General features: G+C 39.0%; 1 protein-coding gene across 4 annotated transcripts in view; it reads right to left on the bottom strand.

Annotated features, from left to right (window-relative positions):
• The window catches only part of GRIK2 (glutamate ionotropic receptor kainate type subunit 2), a 432214-nt gene that overhangs the window by 89471 nt on the left and 321967 nt on the right, over positions 1-20776 (bottom strand). For 3 of the 4 annotated variants that reach the window (XM_083731114.1, XM_083731116.1, XM_083731115.1), the window contains exons 13-14: positions 10993-11111; positions 6317-6534 (exon numbers count right to left, since the gene is read on the bottom strand). In XM_083731114.1, the coding sequence (XP_083587240.1) occupies positions 6317-6534; positions 10993-11111 (337 nt within the window). Of the gene's footprint in view, positions 1-6316; positions 6535-10992; positions 11112-20776 lie in introns of those variants that run through there. The other variant, XM_083731117.1, reaches the window with a different exon arrangement.

The raw sequence follows: 20776 nt of genomic DNA, 5'->3' as shown, positions 1-20776 counted from the left end.
TGTCCCTTCCCCCACTTCGGCCACCTTCATTCTTGGTTCCTTGCCATCTTCCCTACATCTTTCTAATCAGCCTAACCCACAAAGCTACTGATATCCTGAGGGTAGACATATTGACAACTTTTCCTTTCCTCAAAAGAGATGGGCTACAAACATTCTGATAGCTTTGTTTCCTGAGCAGTTAGAATATGCCAGGCCATCATGCCAGCTCAGCCATGCAGTGTCAAAGGGATTACTGCCAGGAGCAGTTTAGATTCTGATCAGATTCCCAGCTGTTCTTCAAAATTCTGTAATTAGCAATGAAGGATTGAAAAACAAAGGCGGGAAGGAACTGAAAAACTTATTTATCAGATTTTTGTGTGGGTTTCGGTGAGGGTTATAACAATTATTTAAAAAATAAACAAAAAATATTAAAATGGTTAAAAAAGAGTTCCACGTATAAAGCAATTAAAGCAATTCCAAATATAAAACAGTTAAAATGTGTTCCAGTACAGATTCAGGCTGGCATAAAGATCTCCACTTAAAAGGCTTATTGGGAGAGGAAGGTCTTTCACAGGTAACTAAAAGACAACAGATACAGTGTCTGTCTTTTATGTGATGGGAGGGAAATCCAGTGCAGACATTGTAAATACTAATTATGAGAGGTGGAGGGTTAAAAAACTGCTTTTTATCTCAATGTTTATGATGTCTTAACAAACCACTTCTTTTATATCAGACTGATTTAGGTAACCCTAACCCTACCACTTGCCTATGTCCTTGGTTTGAGGTGACTGGAGAGAAGAGTCAAAAAGTCTACCCACCACTTTTCCCTACACATAACGCATTACACTGAGGTATTATTAATCATCAGAATTTGGGGTAGGGTGTGGGGGGATGGGGATAGGATAGTTCAGAAAGCAACAAATAGCTCAAGCTTCCAAATAAAATGTGAATAGTAAGTTTTCAATTTCTGATTTAGATTCTTCTTGAACAAATGTTGGCTCTTCCAAAATCTTGGCTATGTTTCAAAGACAACTTTGATAAGCTTTTTACAAAGAAAAACTACTGTGGGAATTACTGTCAATCACAGGGATAGCTATTGTGCCTCACAGTGGTTGGCTCTAATAGCTATTACTGGGATTTCATGTTTTCATTTAACATTAAGAAACCATCTGGTGTCTTTATATTATGTTGCACTATATGCTACTGTTTTGCTCAATTCTGGCAGTTAGTTATTTTATCTTGCTGTAATGAGATATAGATATAAACACAGAAGCAAGATCAAACTCAGCGCTGTCATACTTGCGCATTGTCAATAAACCTGAACTACCAACACTGTTTCATCTTCATTGCCAAATATACCAAGTGCATTTGTACAATGGTGAAGGCAGGCAGTAAAGCTTTCATAGGAGTTGTGTGTCTACACGCCGAGATCTGCAAAACAAAAGCCAAGCTTGAGAAGCGACTGGTTCATGGAACATATCAAACCTTTGCATTTGAAGGCAAAAGATCTGAAGGGGGGAACTTTGCATGTTCAGCTGAAAGTGCTAAGAATCTTCCACATGAACAGGAACCCCAATCATACAAGGTTCTGAATCATATGGTGGAATTGTAAGTATGACCAGCTGAAAGCATGAAAATTCCTCTCTTGTGGGAAGATCTGAGGCTGTCACCTGTGGGGATGGTAGTGCTGGGAGCAAGGCTAGCTTTGGGAGCAAGGCTAGTGTAGGCAGCCATGCTCCCCACTCCATGTGTGGAGATGAACATCTAAGCAGAGCTTAATTGTCCAAGATGGAATACGGAATCATTTTCACAAAATTCCACAATTTTTTTAAAAAAAATCTCAGGCAGTAAGCTTCATAACCATATTTCACAGCAACATAACCATATTTCACAACACTCAACTATAATCCCTTGCAGATGACCGCAATGCCTGGAGACAGACAGACAGGTCATGCATGCATAGCAGTTAGCAGAGAAGGAATGGCCACTGGGAGGCGCACAGAGAGAAGAAAAGCCATGGTGCACCTGCTGCAGCACAACTGGGTGTCTCAATCTGCCACAGCTGCAACAAAATATGTCTCTCCTATATCAACCTCTACAGCCCCAGCAGGTGCTATAACCTTCCAAGAGTTTGACATTACCCCGCAAAGACACACTCCTCCACTGCATCCCAAGACACACAGATGCCAACCAATCTTATTATGATAGACACAACTGCTATTTAAACCTAGACTCAGTAATTCTATCGGTCATATGGTCACGTTCCCAGGACAGCAGGATTTTCTTTCATCAAAATGTGCGCACTCTCCCAATCCTCTTTTAAATATCTCCAGGGGCAAGAGATTTCCTGGCTCTTGATCAATCTCATAAAGCACTAACACATCCAGTTAAAACGGTAATAAAAATGGCAGAAAATAAAATAGAAAAAAACATAACTACAGAAGACACTACTGAAAGCTCAAAGGTCAATATTTTATGACTGGACATGTTTCTCCAAGTTCGGAAGGCTACACTAGTTCCTTTTGCACTTATCAGGCCTGGCCACTTCAGTGCTGCTAAGGCAGCGAAAACAATGCGGGAAGCGGCAGTTACAAGTTAGCGGCCTCAGCAGGCGCTGTGATTCTCCAGCAATGTGAGATGCATTCCATTGTGTCTCGAGACAGACAGATGACAACAAGGCCTAATCCCTAGAACTGCATATCCAATTGCCAGGTCCCCCCCCCCCCATACCCTTTTCATATTACCCAACCGGACAATATGCTAAGAAGGCATTTAATGTACATCTCTTTTTTAAAAAAGCAGTTGGGAGGGGGGTGTTGTAGTGTACAGATAGGGTGAATTCATTACTGCTCCTTTGTTTGACCAGCAAAAATCTGCTCACCTGCCATTCTGAGTATGCAAAACTGTTAGTTTGTTTCCCTCTGCTGTCGTTTCTTATACCAGGTTGTGCTAGGTTTAGTAACTATAGCATCTAACTTCAAAGACAAACATGTAATAGAATTCCCCAGGTTGGCTGGTATCCTCTAGGTAATTTGGACTGCTGGTATTATCAGCCATGGTGGCTGATGGAAGTTGTATTCCAAAATATCTGAAGGGCACCAGGTTGCAGAAGAGTAACATATAGTGTAGGTGTAGATAAACTTCCTTAACTCTTGAGACATGAGGAATTGAGGGCATGCCACACCATAGGATCATAAGAAAAGCCCTGTTGGATTAGGCCAGCATCTTGTTCTTACTGTGGCCAACCAGATTTCCATCCTGGGAGCAGGACCTCAGCAATGTCCCCACTTGCAGTCCCCAGCAACTGGTGTTCAGAGGAACACAGAAGGTTCCAACAGTGAAGATAGAACAGAGTCATACATGAATAACCGGCCACACTTATTGAAGATGGATGTTTCCCAAGCTAATTGTTTGGGAAAGTTCTTCCAATAGTCAGGAATGACTCTCATTCAACTCTGTAGTGCTAGAAGGCATAGCATTCCATCCAGGGGTTGCAAAGATACACCAGAACAAATTAACAAGGAAAATACAAAGAGGTGAAAAGAGAAATAGTAAAGGAAAAAGCAGCAGCATAACACCATTTGGGCTAGAATATTTTACTCAGAAAAATTGCCCCCCAAAATGCTTTCAAGTTCAGCCTGACAATCAGAAAGAATACAACATCAAAGTCTTCCACTAGTATCAGGCAGACATAAAATAAAATAAAGTCTTGTAGAGTTCTTTGGTAAGACTGAATAAATACTTTGTGTCATAATCTCTTTGTGCCCTGAGACTTTAATCATATTGTTTCATTTTAAAATTAAGAAAACCAGATTCTTTAAACTTCTCTAGATTTTGTTTTGACAGCTTCAAATATCCCTGCCATTAAGGCAGCTTTGATTGATTAGTTACAGTTAATTCCTACAAACCTATTACCTCTATTTCCCATACAGATTTTTGGAAGAAAAAATTCTATAATACTACCTGCATGGTAGCTTGTTTACGGTACTTTTAGCTACTGAATATTAATAAGTTCCAAATTCCATAGTTCCATCAGAACTATGTTAATGTTTACATAACATCTCCACAAAAATAGGGAAACACAAGTGATTATCCATGACATCTTGGAGAAATCTGAAAAAATCTGAATTGCACCTAGTGGCTCACTGAGGAGAATAACCGCTTATCTGGGGCTCCAGATGGATGATGTTTGCCACATGTCATGACTGTGGTGGGTCCATGGAGGCTGCCATCTATCAGTGAGGCCAGGGAAGGGGACGATCACCTGGTGACACCCACCTTTGGCCTCAATGACCTCTCAGGTATGTGTGGGCAGTGCCTGCAAGGCGAATCAGGGGCAGGGGCTTGGGGGTTGCACCCAGCCCACCCCTGGTCTATTTAAGGGGGTGGTCAAGTGCAGGTCATCCTGTTGGATGTTCATCACTGGATTTCCCACCCACCCAATCTGTTAGGGGCATGCTCAGTGGGGAGTGGGTATGGGGCATATGGACCTTGCTATGATTTACGCGGTCTCTGTATTCAGGGCCAGGAAGGAATTTTCTCCTGCAAGCAAACTGGCCTGCTTGCAGGTTTTCACCTGCCTTATAGCAACTGTCACAACTTTGGCAGATAAGGCATTGGACTGGATCTTTAGTCACAGGGAGGGGTCCAGGAGGGGTGACTCTGTCCAGGAGCCAAAAAGGGAATGATGGGCCAACATATTTCACCCAGTGGCAGCCTGTACAGGATCATGGCACACAATCCATGTCAGGGGCGACTTCCCTACACAAGGTCAACCCCACCAGGTTCCTAACAGGTACCAGGAGGGCTGCCTGATGATGGATACACGCCCAGTGCCTTAGCCAAATCTACTCTTTCCTGTAATCAATAAAATTGTGGCCTAATTCAACCCAATACCAGTCTCCTGTGTCCATTCCTGTGGGTCTCCCTGCACTTGCCGCAGCCATTATGCTCCTGTGCTGGCAATGGCCCATCTTTGCAGCATTAATCCTCCCTTTCTAAATGCCAAGATAATCTTAGGTTATGTGCACATTCAAATCTTACATAAATTAATAACAGTACCAGTGAATCAATTCTTACTCTCAGTACCTTCATATAGCATTTAGCTGCTCACTTTCTCCTTTGATCAGGTTCTTTTTATTTAAGTCCCCCAAAAAGGAACTCACCCAATTCCCTCATCCCTTTTATTTTAAAGACCACTTTAAATTTAGAAGGCTTTATCAGAGGAATCCATTCATCACCCATCATTTCATTTGTCTGCTGCCTTTTTAAAGTTAAATCCATGCTCAAGGCCACTTACAAAAGTAGCCATAAACAATAAACAAACATCAGAAAGTATACAACTGAATTTTTAAAATTCCACATAAATCATAAGACACAAAATAAAAATACAAAAAATAGCATAAAAAGCAACAACAACCTCACACTCTCCAACAACTCCTTCCCCCAAAAAACAATACCCCAAGTGGCACTCAAAATTTTAAAATAACAAACTCATTTGTAGGTCATTTTTCTTTGCCCATACCAATGGTATAAGAGACAGAGTAAGGGGCAGTGGCTGGACAGGCAGTGCACTCCCCCACAATTACACTGGCAGACTGAAGAAAAGCAGGTATAAAGAACTACCGCCACTATCAGTGCATACCATAAGAACTTAAATGAATTGGAAAGAATAACAACTGTTCAGGCCACAAACTGCAGTGGGAGGCAGTGAGGGTACTGCAGACCTGCCCATCATCATCTTGATCAGCAATAACACCCACAAAGGAGTGAGTACCCTCTCATTCAGAGCTACTTCACATCTTCCACAGAAGTGGTGAATGGGGAAACAAGAGTGATCTGAGCTTCCAGTCCTCTCCTAGGATTTCTGCAGAGTCGCTCACTGGAATGGAGCACGTGTGTATGAATCTGCAGATGAAGGGTGGTATATACAAATTTATTAATAATAATAATAACTGAATGTTGTTTTTTTGCGGGGATGGGGCAACTATGTACTGAATATGGTTCTTAACTCTCGGGTATTTCCCTATACATTTATGAATCTAACTTTTAAAGCAACACAAGAAATCATGTATCTAGCAAGGCAGTGAATCCCTTAACATATTGTTTCATCTCAGACGGGGGGGGGGGGGTTAGTGTTTATCACTGTCATAAGGTATAATGTAAGAAAGCTGCCTTTTTACTTTCCAATGATTTTTTTAAAATGCATGAATAGGACATCATACTTTTCTAACCCTACCAAAATGTGATAATCTGAATGACTAAGGTAATTTCTCCACCTGCTAACAAACTGCACAGGAAGTAATATCCCCCTCCAATTAAATGGCAAAGGGCCTACCTTGAAAAAGGTCATCGTTGCTCCATCTTCAACTGCTCCATATTCGATCTTTGTTTGTTTCGCTAAATCATCTGCTGAATCGATGGGGGACTCCATGCGCTCCACTGTCAGAAAGGCGGCTAGATTAGCGGTATACGAGGAAATGATGATAAGTGTGAAAAACCACCAAATGCCTCCCACTATCCTGGTGGAGAGGGCTTTGGGCATGAGCTCGGAACCTAACGGAAATCAGGGGGGAAAAGATGAATCCAGTGCATAAACATTCGTGTTTCTCATTGTTAGAATTCAGTTCTTTTGAGTTTGTTTGCTTTCGTCACAGGGGTGAGAATGGAATCACTGAGCAAAAATAAATAAAGTGACAGGCATACATTTTGCTTATACAGACGCAGAACTGAAACTGAAAATAAAACCAAATTCCACTCAAAAAGGGAAGGGTAAAAAAGCTTTAGGCAAATCAAGCATTTATGGGACCCAAAAATATAGCAATGGGAGGTCCAAATCAATATTTGGCCGTGATCTAGTGCATAACCAGATTATTAGTTTTAATGAGCTTTAAATCAAGTGACAATGAAAAAATAAAATGAGACAGAGAAGACACTTAAGCTGTTAAAAGAGAACTAAAAACAAACAGCAGTCCTGAGCCTCCCAGTAAAATCTTGCAGCAGCTCTTCAAAGCATTTATGAACCACTAATCTGGCAGCTCATAAAATGTTTTGACTTCTGTAACAAATAAGCTGTTGCCCCAAGGAATCAGGAAAAATGTATCAGAGAAACTCTGATACAAAGAGGGTGCTACAAACCTGAAAATGTTGCCGCCTTAAAAAAGAAAAGTCACCATAATGAATCTATATGTAGCAAGCCAATGGTAAAATGAAACATCTCCCATCTCTATAGTTAGCCCCACAGCTTAAGATAAATGGGGTGGTCAAGCTACACATTTCATTTGCTAGAGAGCAGTAGAACTATTACTCTTACACCTATATTATATGAAGACAGACTATAAGGGCATTGCTGGAGTTGCCTGATCATGGCACTAAAAACAGAGGGGGGCTTTAGATATTAATTTGTAATGTACATAATGATTAGTGCTAATTTAGAGCCTAATAATAGTATGGGAGGCACATAGCCTCCTTTTGTGCTTCATCATTAGAAGCCGTAATATATTTTTTTCTTAATTTGCAAAAATATAAAATTGTAAGTTGGCATGCATGAAATTCTTAAAAATGGAAAACAGAATATTTTAATTAACTAATATTGGCAAGGCAAATATATATATATATACATATACATTTGTTCCAAAAATATGCAAAAGAATGTTGCAATGCATATATGCAACAAGGTGTTTCAAAAGAAATATATCCATAGTGTCATTATGATAAAGGATTAGAAATTTTAATCAGTTGGCAAGGATTTTTTTTTCATTTTTGTTTTACTTGGGTAAAATGGAATGAAGGCAAGATGGACTATTTTATTCCTGATTAATTATACTGTTTATTTTGCATCAGTTAAGGAACTGGTCCAGAAAGGTAACACATCTTCCGATGAATGGAGCTTATGCCAAACTCAACATCAATTACAGAACAGAAAAAGAAAGGAAAGGAAAGGGGGGGGGAAGAAAAAGAAATAAGAAGTGGTATCATAACTGGACTATTCGATCCAAAACAGCCCATCTTACCCTGCAGTTCATCTTACCCTTGCTGTTTCAAACAAAAAAAGCTCTGACAGACTTGGACATGACAGCCAACTCCAGCGCCAGACTTTGCCTAGAATTCTGCAAGGGAAAAAGTAGAAAAGTACCTTTCTGATGTAGTCGCTCCTAGGCCCTGTCAGTCAGACACTTAAAAGACACTAAAATGCTAATACTGCCAAACAGCTTTTACTGCTTTCTCAAAAAAATCGACACTTAGGAAAGTCAAACAAGACTTGAGAGAAAAGAACAGTAGAAATGTTTGCCATAGTTGCCCCAATTACCACAAGTTCATATCTTACCCAAGGATTAAGAGAGAGTGCCACCAAAGCCTGTGAAACAGAGCCTGGTTAGGGGCTGACTGTCATGTACCCAAGGTAACGTCATGTCCAGCACTATATCCCACAATTTCCTGGGAGCAGAGAGGTGTGGGCAAGGAATGAATGAGATTCCTCTATCATGTAGCCTCCAGCATTCATGGAAGTGTGTTTGGGGAGGGGGGTGTCAATGATGCAGATATTAGTGTGTTTCAAAAATTATTACACCTTGTCGGGGAACTTTTCATTTGAGGTTATTACCTGAACTACGCCATCAGCTTAGACCAGGTAAAGAGAAAAGGGGACCCCTGACCCTTAGACCAAGTAGGTAGGATAATTTATATGCCTCTCCCACACTAGACCCAATACAATGCAAGACTATGTCTTAAGGAGACTTCCTGTTTCCTGCTAAGGGAAATGGCTGACTCCCATGAGATTGGACCCCCAGTAGTGCCAGAAATTCACTAGCCTATAAAAATGGGGTTATAAAGCATGGAATGTCTTGCTCATGTGTGTTTTCTCTCCCTGGTTCAATTCAAATGTAACTAAATGCTAATTTGCCACTAAATGGAAATGAAATCAGAGACTGTGAGGGGAGAAGGCAGGGAGAAGTAAGTGAATGAGCAGAAGATAGTTTACCTTGCACCAAGCTATGGTTTGAAATTATGTTTGAAACAAACAAATGAAGGTTCTTTGCACTAATCTTTTTCAGAGGCAAGAAAATAATTATAGGAGGAGGAAGACTATGTTCTAATGGACCTTTGGGACCCATGAACATTTCTTATGTTCTTATGTTCCATTGTTCATGGTTTGTTTGGTCCTTCACTGTATGTTTGCCTTTTCTTGCAGATTACAAACCTATATGTCTTGCTACCTCCACAGCAAAAATTGTGATCAGTTCTCTTTAGATGAAACCAACTGCATTCCAGGGATGAAATAAAGTGGATATTGGGCATGTGCAGGACTCCTTTCCACTCAACCTAGTCCTCTCCTTGTGGTATGGTTTGTAGATAGTCCTATGTTTCATAAAATATATTTATTTTATTTCTATTTAGGCTATTATTAATTTACAGGAGTATGGCATGAGATTTACCACTATGCAATATATTTGGCTTATCTATTTGTCAAGTGCTTTTCTAAATCATGATCTGATTGTCGTTTCTGTCTTTTAAAATGCTGATGCATTTTGTATTACTCATATGAAAGGATGTTTAAGAATAAAATGTTCAGACTGCAAAGAACACACTGGACATGTCAGATCCAGCCAGAGTTAAACATTTATAATTTGAATGAAAGAGTGTATTTAACTCTTTTCTGTTGAAATAAATGGAAATTACAATTGCGTCTCTCTGACTGGATTGTGCCCACTGCTAGATTATATTTATTGTAGGTCTCCACGTATCAGTAACTTCAAAAACAACAAGAATCCAGAGCAGTTTACAAGCGTGGTAGAGGTTTAATTAAAGTTGTTCTAACTTCCTGCTCGAGGGCAGTTATATCAATATGCCCTAACTCCTACATGTCTCCTAAGACATTCTGTCAAGTACATTAATTACTTTTCCAAAAGGAAATGCTGTCATTTAAAATGAAAACAAAATAAATGCCCCCCCACCTGCACAAGATACCCAAATACACATGTCCACCTTCTGTACTTTTGGTTGCCGAAATTAAATGCTGGTCCTAGCACCTAAATGTGTACATATACTCTCCTGCAACTGTCAACTTCTCTTAAAATATCTGTTGAAAAATACGCTCAAGAAGGGGACAAATGTTTTTGGTATTCCATGGAAATGTGGGTGTAGTCTACTAAAGGCAAGCAATGATAGCATGAAGAACAATGAATTTTAAAATAAGTAATGTTAATTAGATGACAAACATTATACTGCCCTCCTTTTATATATGTCGTATTACACTGGGGGAGAGAGGAACCTAGCAATTAACCCTAACAATTAATATAGATTATATTGTTTAGGACTACCGCTTATATTGCCCTCTTGTAAATTAAACAAAATAGGCACAAGAGGAGTGTACTGTATAACCAAAATAAATAAATACCCTGTTGATGTATTATTATCTGTTCTCAGATGAGCATCCCTATAATTTTAGCATCCATCTTTTAAAATGCATATCTTTGCACATACCGTACAGCATGTGCTACGTCGTCAACGTTTGCCTTGCCTTTATTAATTTGCATTTAAGGAATCTCAAACAGAACATGGTTGCAAGAATTATTGCAAACTGGGATGGCATTTATTAACCATGCAATAAATGGCATCTCATTTCAGAGCTGAATACGGAAAATGAAGGTCTACATCCAAAGTAGACAATAGTAAAGAGGTAATCATGCTTTCAGCTCTTGCTTTGCAAAAATGTCACTGTTTGAAAAATACAGACTAGTGCATCAATTAATGGCAGTGAGATGTACCTATATCCAGGTTAGAGGGAAGTGTCCTGAGAATATTGAGGTTTGGATTTATCTTATTTTGCTGGGTACACTTTTTCAGAAAGTGGGATTCAAGAATGCCTAGGTGTATTAATGTTAAAAGCTGGTTTATGGTTACATGCACAGAGGCACCCATGCAAGCAATTTGTGCCAGAAAAAGAGAGAACTGTCACCCCCAGCAAAAAGTGGGACATGGCACCCAGGGGAAAGAGCAGGCTGAATCGTATACCTTGCTGCATGAGAGCTCCAACTCCAAACCAGAAACTATTTAGCAAGGTAAAATTGTTTTCCACCACGTCTGAGTCGGGGTTGCAAGGGTGTGGGTTATACCACTCATAGGGACTAAACCTGTGGTAATTGACAGAAAAAAAGAACATATTTAACAAGCAGCGAGCAGAAACTCTATCCAGCAAATTTGCTGCAAAAGAAACAGAAAAAATAAGAAAAGTTAAATAGAAAATAGAGAAAGAAAGTTGTCACAGTGCAATTGCAGTATATAAATACAGGAAGCATTACAAGGGGAAGAAAAAATACCAGTGATGAAGTACCCTTTCCTTCATTAATTAATTTGCACAGTAACATTATATGGTGACAGTAAGTCTTGCAAAAACAAAACAAATCAAATCACAGTAAAGGACTTGGTATCACTTAGACCCCCAATAAATAGCACATCGTGTAGTTCTTAGGCATGTTGACACACACATAAAAAGGGAGGCATTGCAATATAATAATTAGCAAGTTATTACAGTGTAACACTACTAAAAACTTTGTACAAAGGCTTTCCGATAATGATAATGGAAGGTAAACTGTTAAATAAATGTGTTAATATGATTTCACAAGACTAGTAAAATAGCACCTTGAAGCCTAGCGGAATTGTTATTAAATTAAACCTCTAAATGAGCAGGATTTCACTTAATAAAATAAAATAACAGTCTTGCGGGCACAGCAAAAGCTAACACGTTTATAATGGTGTCAAGCTTGTGTGGAATACAAACCCCATTATCAGATGAACATGGCTGAACTGGGTAACATGGTCTGGGGATAAGCCACACGGTTAACAGTGAACCATGAAGATGTTGGCCTACTGTTGAATTATGTGAGTGCCTATTGCTGTGTTTATTGACCTGATGATGTTCCCCTCAAAGCTGAAGTAATGGTGGGTGAATACAAAGCGATAGAGTCTGGTGGCTAGAAGTCCCATTAGCAATCAATATGCAAAATAATAAATGGACCAATATGAGAAAAGGCAAAATGCCACTGTAGGAGCATTTGAATTGACTTTGGAGTTAACATCGTAGAGCAAAGAAACTTAAGTGAGACTGCAACATGAAACCCCTGAATACCTGAAGAGGTTCAGTGCTATCACTTGAGGACTGAACTGAGTCAATGGTGGGTTTTTGTTTGTTTGATTGCTTGCTTAGGACATGGCGTGTGTTCATTGGCTTACCGATGCCTGCGTGCCTGGGATATCAACAACTGTTCAGTGACTTGCCAATTATACAATTATCACTTTCTGCGCTTTTCTGCATTTCATTTCCCTCCAACCTCACTGTCTACAATGCCCCCACAACCACACACCCTTAAATCGTCATCAATCCCTGAATTGATAATGCCAGTAGAATCACAGTTCACTCAGTTGGAGAAGGCTGTCTGGAAGTTACAAAGAGGCAAATCACAGATTCTGGGAAATGGTCCTGACCACATAATGTGTGACATTTACATCACTGATGGCTTCTGGTCTGAAAACTTGTCAAATTGTGGCTAAAACATGCAAAAATGTCAACTCGTTTTTCTTTATTGTTGCCTTGAGGTAGACACAAGACACTTGGAAGCAAGTTTCACTGAAATAAAATGGGATTTCCAAGCTAAATATGTTTGAGATCAAGGTGTTTGATATAGACTCCTTTGTTCTTTCCTTTTTTTGCCATGTTTTGATAAATTACTACTGTGGTACCATATTATTATTTGTGCTTTTGAGGACAAAACACTCTCACAAAATATGCACTTCAGGCACACAGCTTGATGATAGGAGATAAACTTCCTTTCAAATCATGTCTTTTAATTTTTTTGCAGTATGTGAGGATCTTATGTTTAATACCCACAGCACATTAGAAAAAGCAAACACACACAACATAATGAACAATGGACCATAACCACCACAATAATTAAAGAACTCATGCAAGTTTAAGTGCTATACTCATGGTAATGATTTTTTTAAAGAAAAATAAATTTCTCAAGTCTTTAAAGCCACTCTGTTTGTTACAAACCCAAACTGGAATATACACCCATTATTAAAGGGGGGGAACTATCATGTAATTAATGTTATCTGAATAATATTTCTGCCACTTCAGAGAATGCAATTTTCTTCCCAATAATCTTTTCAACACATTAAAATTCAGAAGATCAAACAATCCATTTTTATCCTCTTAATACAATGATACAACACCTCCTGTCTTAAAAGCCTGTGCTTGAGAAACAAAGAAATGTTTCATTTGGTTCTCAAAAGTAAAACTGACACGCTGCTCACGAAAGGTTGATTGGGTTATAATTAAATATTCTGACCTTATTTCTTCTGCAGCTTTCCAAGAAATCTAGACTGGTTTTACTTCTTTAGTTGTCTACTGTTGTAGCAGGAGTCTTTTTCCCCAACCCATTTCATGTTTGATGCAGTAAATTATTCACTTGTTTAAATTTAAGCAAATGCTTTCCACACACAGCTTTGCCATCTCAATTTTTAAAAGGCTGTATCCAAAGTTTTCTGTCCTGTATGGCAAGGGCTCTTATGGTAGCAGACAGGTGGGTTTTAATCTTAGGCAATGGAGGAATTGGACTCCACAGCTGAGCTAGCAGAAACTTCATGCGCAACAGATTGTACAATTTGCTGCACATCAATTTGCTGCTTATGCATTCTCTTGCAGGCAAAAAACATTTCGACATTAGATGCAACCTAATATATGTAAACTTCACAGAGAAGATGTTACAAGACAAAAAAATGTAACTTCAAAGAGAAGAAGTTTTAAATTCAGTTTCTTTTAAAACCAAACAGGCATTGTATGTTTTAGGTACTTCCGTCTCAAGGGACACATTCCTCCTCCTCTCAATACTTCTGCTATTCTACAGAAAACTTATGAGAAGAGTAAATATAAATGTGCCAGTTTTCCTTGCTTTGTAATTTGGTCAATTAACAATACCTTAATGGTAAGAAACAGTGGAAAATCGTTACTTAATGCAGGTGGGGCACCCCCCACACTAAAACCCAATCACTATAAAGCTATAGAATGGCTCTTTCTATGCTCCTTTCATTCATTTGCAATACATTCCTTCATATTTAGAGACCTGTTCCTAGTCATCTCTTGTGCTGGCCAATCATCTCTGGTGATGATAATCATCCCTAAGGTTTCAACCCTGTGTCCATGGGTAAAACAAGTTTTTGAAATAATCAATTCCAGTATGGGTGGCTTACAGAGGGTGGAGGACCCCTCTGAACTTCTATTTTTTTATTTCATTTCCCTTTGAATAAACTCTAGCAGGTCAGGATTCCCTCAGAAATGCACTGAAAGTTTCACAGCACTAGAGCAGGACTCTGAAGAGCCTCTCCAAGCAATCAGATCAACCTGAGTCAAATAGATGCATCCATTTGCAAGCTGCTAATGGCTCTTCTCTGAGATGGAGGTACTTTGCCCTCCTTTTGCAAGCACCAGGAAAAAGCACCAGGAAGCACAATCTCCCCCATCCCGGCATGGCTATCTAACGAGTTCACTGCTCGTCTTCCAGTTTCATCACTGCCAGATATAGGCATAGAGATATATAAACATTTCAGTGAAAGGAATAGTGGCAAATGAATCCAAAAGCATGTTTGGTTGTGTATAATTTGATTAATTCAGGGGTAGTACTGGACCCTTTTTAATGCTAGGGGGGCAGAGAGAGGAGAGGAGAGATGAGATTTGGCTGGCATCATAAAGGGGGAAGAAGAGAATCTTGTTTCTTCATGGGCTGAACTGAGCCTTTCTATGGTTGAGGGATAGTGTCTACAAAGTGTCTACAAAAAAAGTTTTCCCGTGAGCTGGACTGGGCCTCGTTTATTTATGTTTAATGTATTTGGAAATATGATACGGGCATATGCAAGAGCGCTAACTCCCATCAGAAATAAGAACAATAACTTACCATAATTGCTTCAAATAGAACAAAAATATTAAAAGTACTTTGAAGAACACTAGATGTTCATCTTGTTTCTCAGCCCCAGACTACTGCATTAGCAGGGCACACTTGTTCCCACACTTCCAGCTGCAATCTCACTTTGAGCGGGAAGGTGGAATGGTGTATTGACTGGATAGCCAAAAGGGAGAGGAATTCTGAGCTAAACAAATCCTTGCTTTTATAAAACTTTAAGATACTTTGTGTGAATGTCTGAGTGCCCGCACCAGCAGTAGTGTACTGGAGAAGCTTGTGGAACTTGCTGCTATAGTATTTAGAACTGATCCTATGGTGTGTGGGAGGGGGCGGAGAGAATCATTTTTCTAACATTTTAACTGAAATAAAATGTAATAGTCCTGAACCTAATATTTACTGAAGAGATGTACTCTTGTATATGTAATGGTAAACTATACTGAAGAGGCATGGGTTAGCTTCAGTCACTAACATAATCCCATTCATTTTAATGATGATGATGATGATGATGATTTATACCTTACTTAGAAGTAAGTCCCATTGTATTCAATTAAGTGGGCATAGAATTGAACCCTGGTCTTCCAGGTCCTAGTACAACACTCTTAACCATTACATTAATACAACTACAGGTGTTCATTTAAGATATATGTTTTCTGTTCTTTTTTATTTTTAACTTTAGTTCTTGGCATGGTTTAGGGTTGGCATTGGGGGAGTGCAGCCTTTAACAGCTGAGTGGCAGGCAGCAATTATTATGAATGGGAAAGTGCACTGCATGAATTGGAAGTGAACTATTTTGTTCCTTTTCTAAAATGAACATTCCAAGCACTGGTGGTTCATATATTTTATTCAGATAAAATGTCTAACATCTTTTCTACTGCCTACAAATTGTGAGTTTCCAGCAACTAACTAACTCTCTCTCTCGTGTGTGTGTGTGTGTTTGTGTGTGTGTGTGTGTGTGTGTGTGTGTGTGTGTAAAACAGGATTGAGGGAGCATTACCAAATGAGCAGAGATATAAGTTTCCGTTCACTACTGAGGAATTATGACACAACTGCATGTATACTCATGAGAGCGAGCATAAGACTAAATCTCTGTTAAGTGCTAAGTATTAATAAAACTGAAATGTTTAAATGTCCACTGTTTCTTTGCAAAGAAGAAGTACAGAGGGGGAAAACAGAACAGATGGAGGCAACATGTCTATTCGCAAATCAGAGAAGCAACTGTGACAGCAAGGTCCCCTTTGGAACCAAATAATTTTTTCAGCTGAGGAAGTTACTATTTGCAAAACTGCAGTGCTTAAGTGTCCCTGGTATGTTTCCAAGGGGAGAAGTATGGCAGAAACCTGACCATGCCCTGTGACCTCATTAGCCACACCATGACATTCTAGCAGCCCCACCAGGTTTAGTGGGCACCAATTTATTTTTAAATTTTAATTAAATATAGCACATATAAGGAGGTGTAGTTACATAAGAGAGCAGAATGAATTTTAATGTTTAAAGTTATATAATCTAAAAAATTAGCACCTCAAACTTAATGTGAAGGACCCCATGTGGAGAGCCATATGCCCAGCAGTCCCTTGGAGATGCTGATGAAGAATTTCAAATGTTCCCACACAGCACCTGGGAGAATTAAGTTAGGGCCTCTTTCCTTTAAGATTCAACATCGTCCATTCTAATCTGACTTCACTTCCATTTTTTTTTTAAGCACCAGAAACACTTTTCAGCCCTTCACAATTCACTAACAGTACCTTTTCCTCCTGTTCTTTCCCTAATTCTAAATGCTTAAAACATTTTTGGGGTGGGGGTAGGGTTGGCGAGAATCTTCAAATTCTTTTGTTCCTTCTCTTCCAAAGATTGATCCTTGTGCTTTATTGGGAGGGGGGGGGGAAATCACATAAATATGTAAGTATGTCTCCTTATGCCCATAATAGTTGACTTAATAAGTTTCTCAAATGCCTTGAGAATAAATGTGTTATGATACGTTACATCATTTTTCTGACACTAACAAGTGTACTCCCAAAGCATCTTGACACATTCCACCCAGAATTCACACATGGAATACACGTTTGGGGTGTGTGGAGGGGTAAATTTAGTTCTCCAGCAACATATAAATGATGGGAAAATGTGATGCACCCACAACTGAAGAAAGGGGTCATGACCCTTAGTGAAAAAATTATCAACTCTTTTGACTGTAAAGAAACTATTTCCTAAGAAAGGCACTTGTTTCAGCATCCAGGTTTGATCATGTTTAGAGGATTTATTTTATTCAAGAATTAATCCAAAACTCATAACCAAATGTGGGAGTTAAAAAAATTGCCTTCAGAGAAGAGTAGCAGAATTATACACTGCTAAAAGTTACTTTACTTTTAAAAATTTGTATATGCCTTCACACATAACACAACACGATGACAGCCTAATAGGCTTCACTATTCCATTAGGTATCACATGCTTATATTAATATGTCACAAGAGATCCTACCCATCTCACCTAAGCTTGCCTGTGGAAAATACTAAATGCAAATTCAGAAATGATTGGATCCATAACCAAGATGGCAAGCTGAATGTTTAAGTGTGCATCCCTCCTGATCTCTATGGGTAGATTGTTTGCCATGAAAAAAAGAAGACAAAAAAAGAGTGCTTAGATTTCCATATAAACCTTTGCTGCCTATATAATCTTCATAGTTGCTACTAACAATCCAGAACTATTAAAAGCCAGTTTTGCCATGAATAATTATTCCTGGATAAAATGCATGTTCCTCAAGCTATGAGAAGTAGCCTATACTCTTAAAAAAGGGCTTAATTAAATTATATACTTACAAGTCGGACTGACAAGGTATGGCTGGGGGGGGGGGGACAGAACTATAAGAATTGTACAGTGGTACCTCGGGTTACATATGCTTCAGGTTACAGACTCTGCTAACCCAGAAATAGTACCTCGGGTTAAGAACTTTGCTTCAGGATGAGAACAGAAATCGTGCTCTAGCGGTGCGGTGACAGAGGGAGGCCTCATTAGCTAAAGTGGTACTTCAGGTTAAGAACAGTTTTAGGTTAAGAACGGACCTCCGGAACGAATTAAGTACTTAACCCGAGGTACCACTGTATTATAAAAAAAAGCTTCTGATCAATCTCATCTGTGTATCTAGTAGATCATTCACAACTTAGCATATGCCTCATAATAGAAAGAAAGGGTTTTGTTTTTTATTTGTTAACCTACCATTAGATGTGTGGTGAAGGATGGTAGAAAGCTGGCTTTTCTTTTCCAGTACTATACTGAAGGATTCTCAGGATTATTTCATTGAATAACCAGGAAGTTATCAGGTTCCCCCCCCCTCCCCAGTTTGGATTGACATCCTATTTGCTATTGTGACTTTATGTCTGCTGGGTCACATCTTTTGAGATGGCTAAGTTAGGGCATGTGAGATGGCCTCCTCTGTGGTAGCCTTCATGCTACGTTAGGGCATGTGAGATGGCCTCCTCTGTGGTAGCCTTCACGCTACGTTAGGGCATGTGAGATGGCCTCCTCTGTGGTAGCCTTCACGCTACGCAATGCCCACCCCTCCAAAATTGTTCAGCTTCTGTTGGCAGGCAATGATGTAACTTATTCCTCAGGCTTTAGGAGATGGGGAGTGTATTGTTATGTGATGCTGTAATGATGTGCTGATGCTTTTATGCTGCTACTATTTATTGTGGATTCTGGTGCCACCAAACGCACAGGCCCTTTTGGACCAGGAAGAGGACAGAATGGGGGTGGAAAGGGATGAGGCAGGCTTATGTATGCCCTGCCAATGCACACGGGAGCCAGGAAGGGAACCTTGGCACAAAATGGTTGCCGCCTGTACTGCAATTTTGTATTTGACTCAATCACTGTAACCCACCTTGGGTGAAGGGTGGGTAATAAATTATACGTGTGTGTGTGTAAAATTATATATATAACAAAACAAAGTACTCCACTTTCACCTGACTGAACCTTTAGCATATTTCTGATTCTGACTTTCAGAACCATATCAACAAAATCATCTATACTTTTTTTAAAAAAAATAAACCTTCTGTTAAGACTTTTTTTCTCCATTTCATGGCTATCTATTTCCCTGTCTATTAGTACTCTGCTTTCCTAACATCATGGGTGATGTCTGAAATGTTTTTAAAATCTACAAAGGAACAGACATAATTGCATGTAGTTTCATCTGAAACACAAAGATTAAACGTGAACAGGGAGCTGAACTAGAAGATTTATCTGACACTAGAAAACAGAATATTTGTATCTTTGGGAAACTGTGTAGAATTATTTTATACTTCTTAAAACAATAGCACATTGCTTAAAGTACATTGCTTCAGACTAGGGAGGGATAAAACTGTCAATTGCAGTTTCTCATTTTTACAATCTTAAATTTAGTTCTCCACATCAGTTTGAGATTTATTTATTTTTAAGTCCTCATGAAAATTCATCAGTAAATTTGTCTGAATATACACAATATCTGCAATTTTGCTTAATATACATATTCTGGCAAAGCCATTTGCCCTAATATGATGCCTTTTAATATTATTTTCACCAGATTATGCATTTTTATGCCCACTTCATCATGGTATATGCATTTTTTTTACACATTACTTGGCTGAAGAACTACACTGCAAAATTCAGAGAAATGGGGATTTTAAAGGTTGGTGGTGATTCAGTTCACGGACTATTTTGGCAAGTATGAATTAGACAGGTTCAAATTTGAATGTGAACTGCATTGAATCATTACTAGTTCAGACATAAAATTACTGCCATGGAAAAATAGACAAATTAAAAGGAAATAAAATCAGGTAATGTTTGCTAGCTTCTCCTCCCAAAAAATGAGGCACACAAATTGGAAAAACAAAACAAAAACCAAGGCTAACTCTATAAAGAGCCCCTGTGGTGCTGGAACCATAGGACAAAGAGGAATTAAGCTGACAACCCTAACATTTACTGTACTCCAATCCCATCTGTTCAAGCTATAGAAAATGTTGAAGATAGTCCTGTACTTCCCAGAAAGGATAAAATTGCTTTTGGATACATACCCATTTGTTTCCTATCAGAATTTTCTTCTTTCTTAAAAGAAAAAAGCTAGAGGGGAAAGCAGCAAAGCAAAGAAAAAAAATTATTAGGGAACTGAATGCTCACTTTATAGCAGGGGAAAGCTAGATGGGAAGAATCTGATAAATCACTACTTAACAAACACTCAGAAACTCCTAGGGTACTTAGCTTGAAATTTACTGTAGAAAGAAGATGACTGCAGTAGAATAAGCGTATCCGAAGGCTGCAGAAGGAGATGGAGCACTCTGAAACACTCCAGAAAAAGAAACATACCATCTATAAATCTTTTAAAAGTTACAATTTGTTTTACAGATGGTAGAAGTTTCACTGTTGCTCTAGATAACAAGCATGTAAAAAGAGAGCAGAGAATCCCAAAAAAGAAAAGCCGAAAGCTCATCATATGCTTTCACCAAGAGTTTGTTGTGTTTCTTTCACCTTCAGGGTTTTTGCAATGTCATTGCCAATTATAACAAGACTGGGCCATATGAGGGTTAATACAAACTATAATACAGTGGTACCTTGGTTCTCAAATGGCTTAGTTGTCAAACAAATTGGCTCCTGAACACCGCAAACCTGGAATTAAGTGTTCTGGTTTGTGAATGTTTTTCGGCAGCCAAACGTGGCTTCTGATTGAGAGCAGGAAGCTCCTGCAGCCAACCAGAAGCTGCGCCTTGGTTTTCGAACAGTTTCGGAAGTTGAACAGACTCCCGGAACAGATTAACTTTGAGAACCAAGCTACCACTGTATATAATATACTGGATTTGACTATGCCTCAGATCCCAAAGTATATT

Source organism: Podarcis gaigeae (genome assembly GCF_964106915.1).
Source record: "Podarcis gaigeae genome assembly, chromosome: 3".
Lineage (NCBI taxonomy): Eukaryota > Metazoa > Chordata > Lepidosauria > Squamata > Lacertidae > Podarcis > Podarcis gaigeae.
This window is presented reverse-complemented; position numbering and strand designations above follow the sequence as displayed.